The sequence below is a fragment of the Gobius niger genome (genome assembly GCF_951799975.1).
Source record: "Gobius niger genome assembly, chromosome: 12".
NCBI lineage: Eukaryota > Metazoa > Chordata > Actinopteri > Gobiiformes > Gobiidae > Gobius > Gobius niger.
The window spans coordinates 17,989,460-18,010,402 of record NC_136863.1 but is presented as its reverse complement, the minus strand read 5'-3'; the positions used below and the strand labels follow the sequence as shown (position 1 = coordinate 18,010,402).

General features: G+C 41.2%; 1 protein-coding gene across 2 annotated transcripts in view; it reads left to right on the top strand.

The window, feature by feature from the left end:
* The first annotated feature begins 3,118 nt into the window (after positions 1-3,118).
* Positions 3,119-20,943, top strand: part of LOC306971400 (NT-3 growth factor receptor-like) — a 55,449-nt gene continuing 37,624 nt past the window's right edge. The window contains exons 1-3 of one of the 2 annotated variants that reach the window (XM_079567659.1): positions 3,119-3,759; positions 14,048-14,122; positions 14,581-14,652. In XM_079567659.1, coding sequence (XP_079423785.1) covers positions 3,503-3,759; positions 14,048-14,122; positions 14,581-14,652 — 404 coding nt within the window. In that variant the 5' untranslated portion in view covers positions 3,119-3,502. The remainder of the gene's footprint in view (positions 3,760-14,047; positions 14,123-14,580; positions 14,653-20,943) is intronic. The other variant, XM_079567660.1, reaches the window with a different exon arrangement.

Below are 20,943 nucleotides of genomic sequence, written 5' to 3'. Positions count from 1 at the left end.
AACGCACCAAAGCTTCGGGGCAAAGAATCAGTTCAGAGAAACGGACGTTTCCTATCATCCGGGGTAATGGAAGCTTCCTATCGATCATTCTGATCACTGTACACTTAGAGACTTTAACTGAGAAACACATTATATCTTCATGTTTCTTTTTTAACCTCTTACCTCATGCCTTTAACTGAGCACATTTTCTCCAGTTTGGTTTTAACCAAATCTAAAAGCTTCTTATTAACATGTTTAGCCATACTTGTCTTTCATAAACAAATTATTACTTAAATAAAAGTAATACTGATTGCAGTCACAGAAATTAAACATCAGGTCTGATGTTAAATTCAACCATCTGCTCTAGCACAAACTATAGGGGTCATTAGGACGCCCCAACACAGAGCTAAAGAGGTGCCTATCAGTGCAGAAGGAAAGACCAAAGAGGAGCAACATGTCCAGAGAGCCCTCTCAGGCTGTGTCAGTGTGCATCCTGACTGGTCTTTCACTAAAGCACAAAGGACAAGAAGACCTAAAGAACAGGACAGACAGGAGAAAGGGAGTCTCCTTGCCATGTAGGGTCTCAGAGAAACCTCAGAGATTTTTTAGACAGCACAGGATTCCAGTGAACCACAAGCCAGTGAACACACTGAGACAAAAGTTAGTTCATCCTAAAGACAAAACTCTGAGCCACAAACAAAGCAATGTGGTTTATTCTAATCATTGCAAAGAAGAGGAATGCAAAGCACTTTATATTGGAGAAACAAAACAAGTTTTGCAGAAGAGGGTTCATCAGCACCGGAGGGAAAGCCCAAGCGGCCCTCAGTCCGCTGTTCACCTCCACCTCAAAGCCACTCCTTTGAGGATAGAGAGGTCACATTTTAGCTAAAGAAAAGTTGGTTTGAAAGAGGAGTCAAAGAAGCTATTTTTGTGAAGAAGAAGAATCCATCCATGAAGATGAATTGTGGGCTTCGATTCCACCTCTACCAGTGTATACACTAATCTCTTTCACGCTGGGCCTGAAGTCTGTTTTTTTACTGTTTATACTTTTTGCCCGCTTAAGGTTTTTGGTAGTCATTGTATATAAGATACCTCTGTTTTACTATTGAATTGTTTGCACATTTCCTGTCTATTCTGCACACCCTGAGTGTTTCTGAGAGCTGAATGTAACAAGTGAATTTCTACACTGTGAGATCAATAAAGGTTTATCTTATCCTAATAGATGGGAGGGACTGAGCCAAGCTGAACTCCTCCCTGTGGTCTTTATGGGCGCTGGGCTGAACTGGAACTTTAGTGTCGCTGACGAAGCCTTTTCGATGAGAGGCGAAACGTTCGAGACTTCAACTACAGAGTACAGAGGCAGACTCAAGAACCTTCATTGAAGATGGACAAATCCTGTACGACTGAGAGCCTTCACAGACATCTAGACAGAAAAGTTTGATGGAAGTTTGGCTAAGGGAGCTGAAATATTTACCAATGTTGGCCTGTAGCAATTGTATGTTCAACATTGTCGTTTTTACCACAGCGTCTCATTATCCTGTGGACCAAGGAGTTGTGGAAAGAGATTTACGTCTTACAATTACCTAGCAGTTCATATGTCAAGATCACATTTGAAATCCAAAAAACAAATGGAACTGTTTATTTTGACTGTAAATAGATGTTTTACATTGCTTTGTTAATAAATAGAAAGTTGTTGCATATTATTTTGGATGATGTCTTATGTTGAACTAAAACAAGTGAATTATGTTTAAAACACAAGATATATACTCAGGGGCGTATCTAGAAAAAAAATCACGGGGTGGCAAGCAGGGTAAGGGATAATTTCTGGGGTGGCAACACATTTTACAAAATCGAATGTTAATAGTGGGGGGTACGCAAGTTTTGCTTGTTCGCAAGGACATTTTTCCTTTAAATACAGCCTGAGCCCCTCAAAATTATACATATACTCGGGTAAAATTTGGTAAAAATTTGGTAAAATTTTTTGTTAAAAATTTGGTAAAAATTTTACCCTTGTAAAAAATAAAAAAAAATAATCATCTTGGGAGCCACAGGAGTTCACACCTGGCTCTGCGGCTATTTACCGAAAAAGTTGTTTGTTTGTTGTGTATGTTTTTGTTCTGTCACAAATCCTAACTGAGTGAGCTCTGTAAGCACCAGCTTCTAGAGCAGTTGTGAGACATCACATTTATGGGGTGGCAGCTGGGGTGGCAAGACCTTTACTAGGCGTGCCACCAGAGCCGGTTTTTCCTATAGGCAAACTATGCAAGTTGCATAGGGCCCCTGCAGCCACAAGGGCCCCGCATCTCACTCAAACTACGGTGTTTAATCAACGCGTTGTTAATGAGTTGAATCCACACGTTTCTCATGCGCGCAGTTACTTACAGTAACTGTGGTTCTCTGAATGGAACCAGAGTCTAAAACAAATTGGGCTACCCACAGACTAATTCTCAGCGGTCAGACATAACTAACTGTCAGATGCAGGTTTCAGTTAGTTTTAAATCAGCGGTTCCGAAACTGTGGGTAAGGGACCAGAGATGAGAGTGGTTCTCACACTGAGGGGCGGTACCTGAATTGAGGTCACTATGTTCCACCTCTGCCCTGCACTACTGCACAAGGGAACCGTTTTTGATCGTAAATGGATTCACTCTTCGTCGAATAACCATGGGATGCGTACTATAGGGCCCCTATGTGGATTTTTGCTTAGGGCCCCAGAAGGGCCAGCACCGGCTCTGCGTGCCACCCCTCTAGATCCGCCCCTGTATATACTACACATGTACATATATTTCCGTTTCTGAATAGTTTGAATTTTGTGAACCTTTACTTAACACAATTATATATACATAATATAAATATATAGCCTACATTAAATGTCCCTATTTAACGGAAATTGCGCTTAAACATACAACTTTTTTTTTTAATTTTACGGAACGTTTACTGTAAATTCATAGGTCAAAGTTTTAACAGAACATGCACGAAATACGGATAATGTCCTGGTAATTTTCAGCCAGCATTTTTTCCTGATATTATACTTTTTTTTTTTCCTAGAACGTATGTGTGCGTACACAATGTGACCGCCAGGTGGAAAGATGCACGCTTCTCCCTGTCCGTTTACTCCTCCACGCGCACATGCACGCACATAGTGGAGAGAGAGGCAGGCAGGCAGGCAGCTGAGGGGCAGAGATGTATAGGGATGGAGGGGTGACATAAGACACACAGAAGAGGAGAGGCGTCCGCGGTGCACCTGCAGAGGACTGCGTGGATGTATTTCGCAGCGTGGATGTGCCACGCTGCTGTTTTGCTGCAGGGGGCAAAGGAAGTGGCATCATTAAATTTAACCTCACGAAACCACGCATTTCACACCGTACACGCACGCGCACCGGTGCTTGCTCGCGGATTTGGACATGTAGAGATGCGGACACTTGAACCACAGTGAAACGGGGACAGCAATCGGACGCTTACGCACGTGCCAACGGACGCAGGTGGACAGTTGCGGACTGTGGTTGGGATTCTGTTGGGACACGCGATGGGGGGCTTTGGGGCGGTGTGGAACGCCCTGGACGGGACGTGGCGGTGGCCGAGGCTGTTGCTCGTGCTGAGCGTGTTGCTGCAGCGCTACCTGGGCTCCGTGCTGGACTGTCCGCCCACCTGCAGCTGCTCGCCCACCGACATCTACTGCAACAAGTCGGACAACAGCAAGTTCTTCCCACTCCTGTCCTTTCAGGGCCAGAGCTCCAACACCAGCGGTGGCATCGAGGAGCTCTTTCAGAATATAACCTCAATGTAAGTCACGCACAGTCAGTCTGCCCCTGCACTAAGGAGCATGCTTTCGATTTTAAATATTTATTTTATTCGAGCATATTAAATGAGCTTAGAAGCGCCAAAGGCCACGTGCTGTTTTTCATCAGCATCACGAAAATAGGCCATATGTAAACTCCAACCTATGGATCTATTTGTATGGTGAGCGTTGCTGGGCTTTGTGCACGACGCATTGGGTAAAGACTTGTGTCACAGTTTGCCATGGTTACAGCGTGGGATACACTGAAAGAAGAGAGGAAAAATAATAGACCTGAACAATAATCAACTCTGGGCTCTGTGGATCCATGTGAACTTGGCTAAATTGAGCAGGCAAGTTAGGCATAATTGCTATCTGTGAAAGAAAGAAATCTTTGACCATTTCACAAAAGGCCTACCTGTAAATAGTCCATTTGTAATACATCTTTACATGACTAAATAACATATACAACAACACTGAAGTATAATAAACACATAATATGCCAACAAAACGTTTGAATCAAATTGGGGGTGCCTATATATTTTTTTGTGGGCATGCATTTTGGAGGCAAATCAATGTGTATTTAATAAGAGAAATATCAATAGGCCCATAAGCTGCTATTTCACATAATGTTTAAATGCGCTTAAGTTAAAACACTTTGATCACATTTCCCCTACTAAGCTGAAAACAGAAAAGTAAGGCAAGAATAATAAGGTAATGGTTCATCTAGCCTAATATTTGTACAGATGAAAATGGCAGTCAAATATCTCCAAGTTCAGTGAAAAGTAAAGCTATGCGTAGAGCTTAACACTTTCCCACCACTTCTGCTTTAGTGTCACCGGCTGATTCGACAGGTGAGTTCAGGAGACAGTCTGACCTTGCAGCTGTGGACTAAGGACATGAAGTTTTGAGCTCAGAGAACATTTGTGTGAAGTACCGCTGTCAGTACTTGCTTAAATCCCTCCTTTTATATACGACACAGCGTAATAAGCCGTGTTGGAAATAGCTTTGTTCTCTCAGTCATAAAAGCAGCCATGATTCAGAGGCTCATAAGCACAAATGGAAATGTAAATGTCACTTTCCTTGGGATGGAGCCAGTCATCCGGATCTGGCGCGCTTCCCACGGCCCGGCGTGCAGCATACAGCGCCATCGCTGAACACATATATGGATTTATGGAGCTAGTCTTTTCACACTGCTTCAATACCACCGCACAAAAGTCGCAGTAGTCCGGCTTTCAAAGGAGGATTTTCCTTTAGAAGTGGAGTTTCAAACAGCTCAGAAATACAGGACTGAAAATGCTATGTACAATTTGTGGATATGGCACGATGACCATACAGGATTCAATTGAATCAATATCTTATTTTGAACTTGTTTATATTAGCTCAGCTGTTTGGGCCTTGGCAGAACTAAAGGTTTTATCCAATTAGACCAACGCCCTGCACTCAGTTAACAATAGGCATACAGTCTTAAATAGAGGCTTCATCCCCCGATCACTAATACACTGATCGATTCACATTTTCCAAGTAACTTTTTGTTCAAATTGAGATTTTGGTTTCATTCGAATGTAACTGATAGATATTTCTTGTTCTGTGTAAGTACACGGGGAAGTACCTGGATAGTAGTCACCTAGTGTTGGGGCTGAAAAACAATATAATTTGCAATTTGGTTTAGCAAATTACTGGGGACGAAGGGTTAAGGAAGTCAGAGAGATCTCAGTGCTATTGTTGTGCCAAGTGTTATATATTATATTATTGCACAAACCCTAAATCAAACATTAATTCTTAGTGTGGGGTCAGTCTTTTAAAGAGATCTGGAATAAAATGATTATTTATGCAGTGACCATCACCATCTGCAACTTGTGCTCGGTTACCCCCCAAAAAAGAAGCACCATGAAGATTTATGAAAAAGAAATTTTGCAAGGGGGTTTTTCACAATGCTTTTTATTGATTGCTTGTGGATAGCATGGACATTTACGGGAAAATCCGTCATGACATTTGCTTAGAGCTTACGGTAACCCTTCAGCTGGAGGAGGAGCAGTGCAGTTTCTCACTTTTGGCTGAACAAAACATCATGGAAACAAATGTTGAAAATAGGGAATGGGAGTGATCAATCTCACACTATTTGTTTTATCATTTTGTGTTATTTCATTGCCACAAAATTCTATCAATGACGCTTAAGGTTTGCCATTTACAGCTTTCTTTTAGAACTTGAGCGATGTGCTGTTTAACTGGCTATGAAACGTTGGTATACATTACAACAAAGAATTTAGACATCATTCAGGGCATAGTGTTGAGTTTTAGAGATATATTGACGTTACACGCAGTCTTCCTGGCGTTTCTGAATGGCCCTGAACCGTTGTTATTGTGCATTCAGGTCCTGTGCTTGTGCTCCCTACAGGACGTCTCAGTGATCTCCCTGTTTACAGCTGAACTGTGGCTGCCTCCTTCAACAGATACACTCTCTGCATCCAATCAGTTTGTTCTGTTTATGTGCAAGGCAGACCAAATGAATAGCGTTAATGCTGGACTCCTAATGCGTGTGGACTTCTAATTCTATCTCCATTTTGTGAAGTATAGAAGTGTTTTGCTTTTTCTCAATATCAAATCAACCTTGAAGTATAAACATGAGATAACATTGCCCCGGTGCTTGGTACCATTAGTAGTTTTATCATTCCTATCTCCAAACACGGCTGCATCTTTAGGAGTCAATGACTATTGGCTACGTCCTCAGTCAAGTGTGTTGCAACCAAAAAACACCTTCTTTGAGGGTTAGGGATTGTCTTTTCTTTTCTTCTATAAACACTGCAATATGATATGGGCCAGGGGTTCTCATATCGTGGTGGTACTAAGGATCAATCGCTATTTCACAGTTTTTTGTTTAATCTATGCCGTAGGTTTTGCATGTTATAAAACAGCATTAGGAGTTGTGCCCAGGCCTGTCACCTTTATATCCGTGAATAAAACATTATCTTTTTCTGTCACAGTCATTTGCCTTGGGGCACGGCAAACACCATACGCATTTTATACACGTTCAAATATTCAATAACATTTGGTGCCATTATGTCTGCGTTAGAGTGACAGGAGCCATCACGTCAGCCCAGTGTGCAGGATCGGGCTGGCTGCTCTCTCGTACTGTCAGGCCAATAATTTCACACGCAGGGTAGTATTTGGATGTGTGCTTCCTCGGGGCTCATCGGCACTTAGCAGGAAGCAGACTGGAATAATTAAAAGGACATATTTGGAGCTGCTGGATATGAAATTGTAATAAAGGCTGGGCACAGAGATCAAGTCATAAAGCCCTGCAGTCAGACACACGTTGATGACAGGACTGGTATCTTGTGGGGTATGCGGTTCATTAGTCATGTAGAGACTTCTTAATGTGGGGTATTTTCATTGACAAAAGTAGTTCTACCCCTGGCTTCTTCAAATAATGAATTGTGTAGACTTAATGTCAGGGCTATAGTCATGACACCTGCAAGGGTTTGGATCTCACTTCCCTTCCTTGATAAAGCACATTATCAATACTAATAATTCAATGTTTACTTAAATCCCATATATGGAGATTTAAATATATTAGGTCCTCATCCAAATCCATTCCTTGATTACCCACTGCAAACTGGTCATTTTGAGCATTTTTGTATTCCTGGCAACAGCGAAGTCCAAAGTGCCTTGAAGAACTTCTGTTTAGCATGTAAGATATTCACTCCTTGTGAGAGTTGTTACGATTCAAAATTTTCAAACTTGACTTTGAAAAAAATGCTCAATACTGCTTTTGATTCAATAGCAAATAAATATCATTTTTTACATTGATGTAGTAGTCTAATACACTCAACTGCTTTCCTATTTACTCTCTCCAAATTAAGTGAGGACTGTGTGTGTGTCCGACAAAGACAGAAAAGTATTGATAGCTCCATAGTTCCAAATTACTATGTATAGTTTAGATATAGGTTTAGCATTGACTATTACCTGGGAATCTAGTCGCTCATTGCCCCTTTATTGTTTCTTTACCTCTGCACAACATTCTCATTATTATAAAATTTTAGACATAAGCTTGATTAGTCCAGCGTTTCATCAATAATTACTCACATAATTCTCATTGATGCATGCAGTAGGGGAAGTCCTGTTGTGAATATTATGATTATAGACTTTTAACTTTTCACCTGCATCAGGCTGGTGGAGCAGGTGTCGTGGGCTGCTGTGCGCAGGCCAGTGCATTAATGCTCATTAGAGCCATGCAGTGCTTGGAGCAAACACACCACAGCAGTCTGTGGGTCAAAACTGTGGGATTTTCATAGTCACAGTGGTGGATGTCTCTGTTCTCTAGTAAGCAAACTAATGTCAATCAAAATACAAGGGAACAACTACAGATAAAGAGGTCAAACAAGATTATTTTGCCTGTTGTAACTGTCTTAGCTCTTGATTATATTGTTTTCTTGCTTTATGTCAACAGCATCGATACGACAAGGATATTGTTTTATTATTTTCTTTATTTTTTTCTCCACGTTAAGATAAGACTTGATGTCACAATGGAGAAATTCACAATATACACCGCAAAACGCTCTTCAGTTCCCCCCATGTGATCTGTGGTCTTTGTTCACCATCACCATCAAATGTCCTTTTATATTTGTCTATGGAGCTGTTAATGAACAACATTATGACAGATGATCAATGAGTGTGGATCTATGTGTCTTTGTTGTCAATATTAACACGCTGTCTCATATCTCATGAAAATGAAAAGACCAAGTCAATAGTGTCCTCGGTAATGCATTAACACATCTAAAAAGGTCAATTATGCTCACTCTTACGGACAGACACAGGTCAAAGAGATGTATGTGTTTACAATGGCACTGTGAAGAAAGAAGGGCCTTGTTACAGCTTAGCGTATTTACTTCAAAGAATGTTGGGAACAATGATAACTATACTGTGAGATAATACACATGCTTTAATCTTCTTTATGATCTGAAAACACAATGCAGCCTATTAGAGTCGGATGAATCAAAACAGCTGGACATTTCTTGATGTAGAAGGGCTACAATACAGCCTATTGTATGTAAAAGATGGTCACACTTTCAATCATTGAATTTGGTAAATGAATGGAGAAAGCATTGTAACTCAGGATAACAAGGTATAAGTCATGTTATCATGGAATATAACTAGGTGTGTCCTGTTTATTCAATTATTAATTCACAGTGCTCTTACACACAGTATGAAAATAGCCAAGAGACAGGTAACCAATGCCATCATAAACTGTATAATAATAGCCCTGCCCTTTTTACTGTATAATAGGACACTCACTAGGGCAAAACGGCACCCTCTACTGGTGGTACAAAGTTCTGTCCTTCTTGAGGCTGTATTTTGGTATTATCCTGTATAGGTCAGCTGTTTGCAAACGTTATAACAGACACTCACATTTGGCTTCCATAGGACCAAACTAAAATTAAAGAGTCTGTTTGTGATTTTGAAAGAATGTAGAAATGACTTTGACATTTTTGTTGTATGTTAATGCTGTTTGCACAACCGCATCTTCCAGAGCTAAACACCAGAAGGCGACTTTGATTTAATTTCTAAACTTATCCATGGTCCTTTCTCCATCTGTGTCTTGCATGTGGAGAGGAGAGACTGCTTGTCTCTTTGATACATACTGGATTCTGTTACTGATCGAGTTAAATAATGTTTTCATCCACTTAAAAAAGGCATTGGCCGGAAGTCATGTTAAAATGTATATTGTCTATAGTGATTTTATTTCCAAAATTCATGTCAACACTGAATACCCCTATAATGACTCACTGTAACAGCTGCAACAGGCAGATTGTCACCAATCCCAATGTAGCTTTTTTTTACGGTTAATAACTAATGATTGCAATAACATATAAAATAGGACAAGAGACCAACTTTAAGTCAAGGTTTAAGCTTTCTTTTAATGTGTGTATGCCTCTTGTGGGACGTTCTGTTGCAGAGCAGTGGTCTCTGAAAACAAAAGTACTATGACAACCAGCCCTAGTCTCTCCGAGTAAGAGCTACTGCACATCGACTGATCTAATGTGAGCCAACATGTCCTCTGTATGAGATCTTCTGTGTAGATCTGCTCTCCTCAGTGATGGAGGCCTGGACTGCCTCCTCTCAGTGTGTCATGCTACTGAATACAAAGTGAGAGCGTCGAGCTACACGGACGCAGAGTGGTCTGTTGCCATAGCGACCAGCCACCGGCCACAATATATATTTATCCTCTGCTTCTTCAGTGGGAGCGCTTGTGTTGCACTAAGGCTGATTCTTCAACGGCAAGTGGATGTACTGTGGGTTTGTGGGATAAATAAGTAAAGACTTCAGAGCGGCATGCTACTTACAGTGACACAAAAAAAGCTGAAAGTATGCGCCTGCTGTTTTAGACATGGGGCAAGTCAATACAAATCTGAGTAGAGGCAGAAAGAAAATGTTCAGTGATAGTGACTATTGAGGTCCTAAGCTGCACACATTAAATTCACAATTGAAGAGATTAAATCTGCTTTCATGATTAACTAATATTTGTGAAAATGATCACACATCAGGGGCATGTCTAAGAAATAACTCGGAGTAGCCCTGGCCACACTGGAATCTGATTGCCCACCCAGTCGCAGAGGCTGAGAATCGGTACTATATTGGTTCATACTATGATACATAACACAGCTGTTATCTACAGGTGTAGTTATGCAGGAAGTCAGCTCCATTCTTTAATAGACGACTTTTTGAATCGAGCTCTAAAAGTTCAACAAATCGACCCGCACTTGCACATGGACATAGGTGGTTTCTATTGCTCTCATTGTTTTCTTTAAGATTACACTGTATTTTATTTGAAGCATAGCCTGTGGTTGTGGTAATAACTGTTGTCCCACTTGAGTGTGAAGAGTGAGAAAGATCACACAGAAGAGAACCTATAGTTTTATGATGCATGGTGTGGTATAGGACACTTAGCCAACAGGTCCAAAGCAGCAAAGCATTTCCCCGTCCTGTCTGTTTCCATGTCCTGCACATTTTACACACTCTCTCCCTCTCACTCTCCCTCCCTTTTACTCTCTCTCTTTCTTTCTTTCTTTCTGTCTCTCCCTCTCTCTCTCTCCCTTTTACTCTCTCTCTACTTCTCTCTCTCCCACCCTCTCTCCCTCTCTTTTACTCTCTCCCTACTTCTCTCTCTCTTTCTTTCTTTCTCTCCCTCTCTCTCCCTTTCTCTCCCTCTGTCTCATACTCTCTCGCTCTCCCTCCCTCTTACTCTGTCCCTCTCTCTCTCCCTCTCACTTTCTCTCTCTCTCCGTCTCTCTCTCTGTTTCTCTCTCTCTCCCTCTCTCTCTCTGTTTCTCTCTCTCTCCCTCTTACTCTCTCTTTCTCTCTCTCCCTCTTACTTTCTCTCTCCCTCTCTCTTTCTCTCTCTCTCCCTCACTGTTGGCTATTTTGTAAATGCAGCCATATGAATATTAAATTTGCATGAAACCAAATACTGCAATCAATTCAGGCCTTCACAACTCACACGGCCACAATCTCAGCTCGTAAGAGTCGCTCCCAGCTACAGTATATTTTTTCCTGTCCTGTACTTCTCATTTGGCACTCGGTGGAAACTCATTTTGATGACTGAAGATGTAGTAGGCAGCCATCGTGGTCGGTCCCAGGAGATGATTCCTGTTTCTTTAAATCTGAAGTTCAAAATGCATTAGATACTTGGACAAAAAGTGTGAAAGCATTTACAAAAAATGCCTGTAACACTCTAAAAAGTAATGGCTTCATCCAACGTAAAAGAAAATAAGGTAATCTGGGTATAAAGTTTATTATTCAGCTTAAACTATGGTCAATATAAATATCAGTGGTGCCATGTATAAATATCTGAGGGCCTTACCTCTCCAGCAGGTCCTTTATTAAAACCTTACAGCTTGTGATCAAAAAATGTCCCAATACTGCACATTAGTCTTGAAATGATCATTTCTAAAAACAGTAAGATACATGTAAAAAAAAACAAATCAAAAAAGCATTGCAAACTTTGCTGAATAACTTTTTTCTGGAAGCAAGCATGTTTTAGCTAGCAACATTTTCCAGTTGCATTCAGACACCGACCAATGAACATGAAACGTGAACGTTCAAATTGAAAGGATACCCACCTTAACAATACTTTTGCAGCAGGTTTTTTGCGCCACAGTCAGAGAGAAGTCTGCCAGTGGTACAGTTTCTTTTGAATTTGCCCAGACGTGTTGAGTGGGGTGGAGTCAGAGCCGAGGGGAAGATTTAAGCTGCAGAAGCAGCAAATTAAGCTGGTGGTGCAATTTTTTTGCAGCAATGCAATGTTAAACCAGTACATTATATACCCTGATTTCAATGGTCATATTTTTGAGGTGCCAGGGGGATTATTTTACATTTGCCATAAAAAAAATTGGACTACAACAGCCAGTTATACAATTCACTTCAAACTATATAATTAATTTAACCATTTGAACGGATGCCTTGAATGATTTCTAATTGAAGGACATGCATATTTACATACGGGACATACGTACTGTAGCAATCAGGTATGTACATGTGGTAAATATAGGTAGGGGAAACTGGAGTATTGCCTTTAGTGCTCCTCTGATCCTCTGAAATGGTGCACCACCTCCTGGGCTTGTCCCTGTTTCAGAGCGTGGTATCTTACACTGGTCACCTCCCCCTCCTCCCCCTCCTCCTTCCTCCTGCGCAGCTCCCACCGCCCCATGATAGTCTTTCACCATCTTCTGGGAGGAGCTTAGTAGTTAAAGAAACTGGCCACCCTTTTTCCATACTGAGATATGTTCTTACCTGAGCTTAGACGAGTTGATTCGTACCTGTCTGGTACACAAAGACCAAATATTCTCCTAAAGAATTCTGAAGATATTACTTACCTAAGGTGTTATTACGCTTTACAATATAGTACTACTTTTTACCAGTTTAATTTTGTGTAACTATACTTGGATTGTGTAACCACTCATGTAACTGTATTTAAATAGAGAAAATGTGGAAGAGCTTGATCGCTTCTAACTTCAGCCCCATTTGGGTCAATAGGAATATGCTGGGAGAGGCTAAATGCTTTAGCATCTTTGGTCTTTTAGAGCATGCGTAAAGACCAGACAGGTTATGGCAGGCCCTTTTAGAATTCAATTATGGATATGTGCTGATGTCATTTATTTAAGATACATGACGTTTAGTAGTGATGACTAAATGACGTCATTATAGATATCCATAACTGAGTTTTGACTTGTAAAAACTCAGTTATGGATACGGATATGGAAAACTGAGTCATTTTTACTCGTCAAAATTAAATATGACTTGACAAAATACAATTAAAGATATCCATAATTGTAATAAAGGATAGTCAAGTTTTACTAATAAATGTTAAAAGGGCCTGCCATAGACAGATAAGCATCAACTCATCTAAGCTAAGGTAAGAACATATCTCAGTATGGAAAAACGATGGCCTGTTCCTTTAATCTGTTTTATACAGTCAACGGCCAGAACACTAGTAAGGATAGAAGGCATGTGTGGCTTAGCTGTGAGTCTTGCCCGGATACCTCCTCAAAAATCACAGAGCCCTAGTTAATTTTTAACATCTTTGAAATAGTCTAGACAACGTTGGGAGCGCTGATTTGGGATTTGCTCAATGCAATAAACCTCTCTCAAAATTAATATTCCAACAAGCATAAGTGGGTATCTAAAACATTTCAGCATTGTGTGTTTTCTGCCGTGCTCTGAACTTATTGCATTACTTTCTGAAGCTTGCCATCCACGGGCGTCTGAAGCAAAATGTGCTGGGTGTATAGTTTGTGTGCGGAGACTGCTAACTGGTGTCTAAATGGGTATTTAGATGTCTAATTTGATTGATCTCATTTGATTAGGCTGTTAGTCTGTGGGCCTTTGGGGGGAACAGAAGCTGTGTCAGGTAAAAAATAACCCACAATCAATGAGCGCGCTCCACTGAGTCTGCCAGACATGCCCTGCCCATCTACAATCTGCATGCACGCTTATGTTTGGTGAAATAAAGCCATAAGTTTTGTTTATTCACTTTTGCGGTAATGGTGTTCGTGCCCTTTTTTGAAAGCACTGTTGTAAAAGTGAAGTCATTTGGAGAAACACAGCAACTGAAATTGGCTTTGAGATTCAGCAAAAAATAAAAGCTGTAAAAAGTAATTGCTCATTTCATGCACAAAAAGCTAACATTTCAGTGGCCTGTGCTACAGTACCCCAGGGCCACCACCCTGGATAACAATCCCGAAATGCAAGAAAGCTCAAAATGTAAGGTAATTGACAGTCTGTCTTTTCTACCCACAGACACATCGAAAACTGGACTGGTCTTCAGACGCTGAGAGACGTGGACATGGCGCTTTACACCGGTCTGCAGAGGCTGTGAGTGTTAACAAAGTCAACCACATTTGTGTGTTTTTATGATTTGAGTTTGAAGCTTTATTGAACTTCCTGTAAACGGATTGGAATAAACAGCTGCTCATTATCGTTAGTACGGGTTGAGTCACACAGAGCAGCAGTAATCACGCTGAACTCATACACTGGTGGAAAAGCATTACATCCATGCATTTATTCAGACTGTTTAACTCCTCTTTCATTAGTTTAGACCGGGGACCTATTATTCTTCCGGTTAACTGAGGTAGATTGTGGTATATTGTGGTACTGGCATTTATGTTGGTGGGTGGGCTCCGAAAAAGGGTTTGTAAAATGAATAAAAATATTGTGTTTTCACAGATTTTGGATTGTGGTTTAGTTCAATGAAGATACAAATCACGATCCCAATGATTTATTTAGAGTAATGCCACTAACTTCTTTAAGGCCTGTCTCTGTTTGTGCCACAGAACCATCACAAGGAGCAACCTGCACCACCTTCAGGCTCGAGTCTTCTCCAAAAACCCTCAGCTACGCTACATGTAAGTACCAAATGGTCCACCTTTGGGTCCTGGCCTAACACCTCAAGGGTTATCTAGGTCAGGTGTCATACATAGGTGATACATGATGGATTTCAATGGGTTTAGTGGACATTATATTACCTACGATTCTCCTGTCGGCACAAAATAAGCAGTGTTCGCAATTCAGAATTCAGAATTCAGTTCACAAAGTGAAAAAACGAATCAGAACTTTCCCACTTTAACTTCTGAACATAAAACGTATTTTCTCGAAATAGCTGCTCTCGTATCGCCTGTCTGGCACCCTCCTTGCTTCTCTCTCCCAAACAAATGAACAGTGTTTGGTAATTTTCCATTAGAATAGTCATATCCTGTAAGAAGAAATGACTCATCAAGCAAAGGGGGATGTGTGGATGTAAAAGGTGGATTCATGAAAGAAAAGTTGGCGTCTCTGTAGTAATGAAGGCCAAAAGGATCAAAAGTCATGGTCAAGGAGAGCACAGAGCGGGTAGAGCGTGAGGGTGAAGGGTGTGTAAGAGTTGTTGCTAATGACCCACTGTGGCTCCAGTATGTGCGCATTGCTTTTGATATAAGATTGATATTCTGCACAGCTACGCGTCCTTTTGTGGAAGGGGCTCAAGGTGAGGAGGCCCACGGGAACTGCGGGAATCAATCAAGCACTGTATCATTTGTTTGGATGTTCTTTTTTAATGACTGAGATAGGGTTTGTTTTGTAGTCCTGAATTCAATTGTATTAAGGGTTTAATCTTGAATATGGGGTCCAAATGTAATTTCCAATAGTACACCTTGTGCCTCTTTGGAATATGGAAGAATGTGAGTCTTCCAGTTAATTTTACTGGCAGTAGACGGCAAGAATGTGATCCCAGAATGATGCCAAATGGGAAGTTCGAGACTTCAACTGTTGCATTTGGAGAAGTATCCATCCATGGCCTGTGTTGGCTCCACAGGGCAGCCATCTTGTGGTGGCTCCTGCTTCCTGAACAGCAGGAAGTGGGCAGATGGTGTTTGTTTCTCTCTCTTTGTACACTCTTGTGCCGCACAGTGTTGCTAGGAGACATTTTCCGTTCACTCAAAAAGGAAAGTGGCTGCAAATGTGTTTTATTTAAGTAAGATTAACAAATATATATAGAACCACTTCAAATGATTACCTCAGTTTGGTTTTGGCGAAACATCAGGTTTTAACGAAGACACATTACAGTGGCCTTTGTCCATTGTCACCTGAGCATTGTTGTCCATTGCAAGGTTGCTTCTTACGTTTTCATATCAGCACCTTTTTGTGGGTGTGGTCTGTGAGTCACAATCGATTTTATTCTCACTGTCAGAGGGTTCACAAAATAAGAATTTCTTTTCGGCCTCTCATGATTGGAAGGTTGGGGTTCGAATCCCGCCTCCTGCAGGTAAGGACTATCCTGGTTAAATAAAAAATAAAAAATAATTGTGTCTTTGGACAAGACACTTCACCCACCTTGGCTCCAGTGTACATTAGTGTATGAATGAGAGTGTGAATGGGTCAGTGGTTTCTTGCTGTAAAGCGCTTTGAGTGCCTAATATAGGTGGGAAAGCGCTAAATCTGTTGAGACCATTCACCATAAACTCATAGGATGAATAATAACACTATAACTTAACTCAACCCTGAATATGCCAAATATACTTGACGGCTTTGTCACCAGAGCTGATCTCAAAGAACACACCGACATTGCCGTTGTGTGTCAGGCCCTGTATAGGCAACCAACGGATGGAGGATTTCTTAGGCTACAAGACAATGTTTTCGGAGTTGTACTAGTCTCACTGACCAGCCTTGGACGGTCGACTCCATCATGAATCTACTGTTTCTGTTTACGAAAGCATGTTGTGTGTCACAGTGCGGGTCAAGTCTCCTAATGTGTGGCACACTCTCTCCGAACATACTTCAGTGAAACATGGCAGTACACGATAAATCAGCTCTTATGACGGTTGTTTATCAGAGTCGCAGCAGTTGTTGAGGAGGATGGTGTGATGGCAGGTGAAGCCACACACTGACAGATGTAATTACTGCAGCCCAGTCACAGGCTCAGAATAGACAGGACTCATTCTGTCTGTGTGAGTCTGTGCCATTACTGATAATAGAACCATGCAGGGCTTAAAGGGCCGAATAAAAATACTCATCAAAACCACAGTGTGATGTGGAAAGGAACGTTGGAAGCTATGTTCAGCTATATCAACAAAACACCGGTCTTAGCAATTGTTCCTACTTTTATCAGAGGTCAAGAAGGTTAAAAGGTGAGTAATTTTACCCTCACGTAAAAGTACCTAGTATATTTTCTTGTCCAAATCCTCAAGCTGGTCTTGGAGCAGACAGCGAAGGGCCAGTCACAGATGGTGTCGCTGCCTGGCATCTTACACAGGAAGTGAATGATACATCTGAGTAGTTCATTTGGATCTCCTTCTTTAGTAGCAATGAAGCATGCATATATTTACATACATTCACTCACTCATAGTCAAACAATGTGCCACAGCAGTGACCACGGATGGTGCGGTCAAAAGAGGAGGGATTATTAGTGAAATGTGTTCAGTCTTGTGGGTTTGGGCTGAGAGGAATACTGATGAACAAGTCTATGAATAATAAAGATGGTTACATCACACGCTGCAGGAGTCAGCCTCAGATGAGCTGCAATCAGGGAGAGACAAGGAGTCCAGGAAACAGAGAAACATTTGTACTGACAGTCCGGTGCTGTTCAACACCTGAACAATGGGGAGTGCCAATTTATAACCAAAAAAAGTATAGGCAAGATAGAGCCCTGGATAAACTGGGCGCGGTAAAGTTGTTGTGTAAACTAAATCGGTTTCCAAATCAAAACTTTTAAATAGAGCTGATTCTGTAAGTTTTTGTGGAAGAATATTTGCTTCAAGTTCTTAAGTGAGCGGGAGTACCACTCATTTGGAAGTTCACTGATGAATGTGAAAACCATAACATAACGAATGCCTTTCCTACAGGCCCACATAGTTATAGTTAATCTTGCTCTTTTCTGAACCAACAAACCAAGTCTTCCAGTAAATACTAACATCTTATCTGTTAAGAGTTGCAACTGATTTGATTTCAAATACTATGTTTATGTGACTATGTGGGCTGGACCATTGCTAGACCAATTCTACACCAGGACTAAAATGAGTTCAAAATAAGGGTCTGACTCCAGATGAGACATTTTGTCTAAACCAGGACTAAACCATCTGTCAAATAGCCCACTAAATGTGTCTGAAAGCACTTGTTTTTTTTATTTTATAGAATTAATGATAGTAATATGAGGACAGAGTGACGTGACGCAGTACCTGTGGTCTCATGGACGGGAGGTCAACACGGGCCTGACTAATCTCGGGGCCATTATTAGCGTAACCCTTTTAGCTTGGCAGCACATTAGACATGGGCCGGTGTTAAACATGGCGACATGCTCATACTGTGATGGAGCAGCTCTCATTTGGTTATAATTAAAGTCATTTCTTTGGCTTTGCTCTGATATCTGACAATCACCATGGCAACGAGGAGACAGCTTGACGAATGGGAGTGTGTGTGGGAGATGGAGAGCCTGCTGTGTGCTCACATGTGTGACTGCGATGGTTTTATCTGCTCTATTTCATGTAGGCCAACTCAGAGCTAGCCCTGGTTTGAAAAGTCTTTGTAAAGTGAAAAATTGCTCATTACAGTTTCAAAAAACTCCACAAAGTTTTCTATTGGTGCCACGGTGGACTTGATCAAAACTCAATTTGAGTGCAGTACTGTCAGCGCGAGTGAAAATAAGCAGAAGCACTAAAGGTTTTCAATCTGAGCCACGGACTGTTTCTTACTTAATACAAGGAGTCAGGGGAGAGAGGGAAAAAACAGCCAACGTTACTGCTGCTTTAATCTAATCAGAAGATGAAAAGTTAAAATAAAGATTAAAAAAACGCATCCCATAACATTTAAATTATCCTCATATGTGAAATAACAGTTTTCCAGAGACTTCCAGCAGTACACTCTTGGTTTTTGTATTTGTATCTCTGTGTTGATCCAGTGTCACAGAGAAAACTGACAGAAACAGTGGGTGACATCTCCATATCTTGAACAAGAATCTTGATTTGGGATTACATTGCTGGAGTTTATTAGCCTACTGTGTGTGTTTTTTTACTGGAGTGCCGGGAGGAAACTTACGCAGACCCAGGGAGGATATTTAAATGAAACACAAAAAGGCCAGAAGTCCAAGCGAGAACCGTCCTGCTGTGATGCGAAAGCGCTAACTGCTGCTGCTCTACCGCCCTGCCATTTGAAATCACCTACTTGAATAAGTCTTGAATAAGTTATCTTATCTTCCCAGACACGTAAGAGTAAGCAGACACTGACTTCAATAGAGCATTTTACTATTGCTTTGCATTCTCTCTAGTTATATGCAGCGTAAAGCAGATGCGTATATCTATCAGCTCACACTTGTGACCTCCATATGTTCAAGAGTCATTTGCTGAGCGCTGATGGGAGCATAGTGTAACAGCCGTGGTGAGCATGGTTCAAACGTGCATTATTGTAGCCAGGCTGACCTTTGTAAAGGACACATCTGCATGTTCACAGACACAGCACACGGACACATCCATACTTATGTGTTTCCTTTTAAAAACACCGCCTGGACGGAAATTATCTCCTCCCTCATTACCGGGACAAAAAAGATCACCAGTTTGGTATTCACACCTGGTTCCTGAATACACATATTTTGTATGCAGTGAGATGCAGAAATATAAGGTTTGATACAAGACTCGCTCTTCTCTAGTGCTATTTAAGAAAAAATAGTTTCCATTTTATTCTTTTAAGTTAAACTCCACTCCAAGCAATACGCTTCATCACTGTTTAACAAGCACCATGCCAATAACTGAGATTAACCATAGTTTTAAACATCGAAATTGGATTAGTTACCCAGCCCTACTTTGCCGGTTAGACAACACAGTCCAGAGCTCTGAAGCCTATGTTTTTATCTGTCACCCACCCTGAAAGGAACTAATTATTGAATGAACAATGGCCTCTTCACTGGGGTAATGTTGTGAAATCATGCTTTTATTTGTCTATCCTTCAGCTGTGATCAGATTTGGACAAATGTCAAAAACGGACATACGTACAACAGTGTATGAAGCTGCCTGTATTTAGCTACTCTCTAAGGCTTTATGTCGTCATGGAAACGCATGCACTTATTTGTCCATGTGTTTATAAGAGTCACACTGGGTTACAGGAAATCTGAATCACGTCTGACGTGCACAAAGTAGCGGTACAAACACGGCAAAACACAATTTTGTTTATTATTTCCCATCATAGGGGGAATAATAGTTATGGTTTCAGGATAATGACTCTTTCATACATTTAATTAAGAGATCACTTAGACACCGCTGCGCTTAAACTGGTGATTTTAGTTGCCATAATTTCACTCATGAAGAAGCAATATTTAGGGCACAGTGGCAAAATACAAAGACTGTTGTCTTTGTATTTTGCCATTTCAAACATTAGTGTCTCCATATGACCAATCATTCAACGAGCGCCTGTCAGGAGCAGGAGGCGTCTGAAGAGCGACGTCCCCGATGGACAGGGCTGGGCAGGCCATCGGAAGATTCGGGAGTTTTCCTGGTGGGGCGCCGTACTTTTGGGCCGGTTGGGCCAGTCAAATCGAGATAAGGCCCGTTATACCTTACACCGGCCGACAATTAGCGGGAAAAGCCATTAGAATCTCTATCATTACATAGATACAATTACACAACTCCTCCACTAGAGAGATGTGACGCCTTTTATACCCTTCTGGTGGTGTGCTTTGTGAGTTATGGTTCCCAGATAATCTCGTATAATGAGCAATGGGCCTCTCGGACAAAACACTCATGCCCCTCACATTGCGAATATAAGAGGAAAAAGTTTATTATAACACCCTCCAGGACCCACAGAACCTTAGACCTCTATTTTTTTAAAGGTCCTATATCATGCAAAATCGACTTTTTGGAGCTTTTAGCCATGTTGTTATGCTATTTCCTTATCAAAAACACCCCCAGAGTGGTTTGTGGCAGCTCTCCGCAATCCTCCTGAATCGTGCTCTCTGAGCAGCTGCTCCTCCCTCTCCTGGTGAACGACTGAGTGTTCAGTTGTGTCGTAACAGCGGAACGGAAGTGCTCGACGTCTGTAAAGTAATGTCTTAATTCTATGCTTACAGCCTGATTTTAATTTGTAAAACAGCGTTTTCATTATTTCTGTCGTAAGAGAGATGCAAAGAGAAAAAAGAAAAGAAAAAAAAAAGAATAAAAAAAAAAAAAGGATGTGCCCGA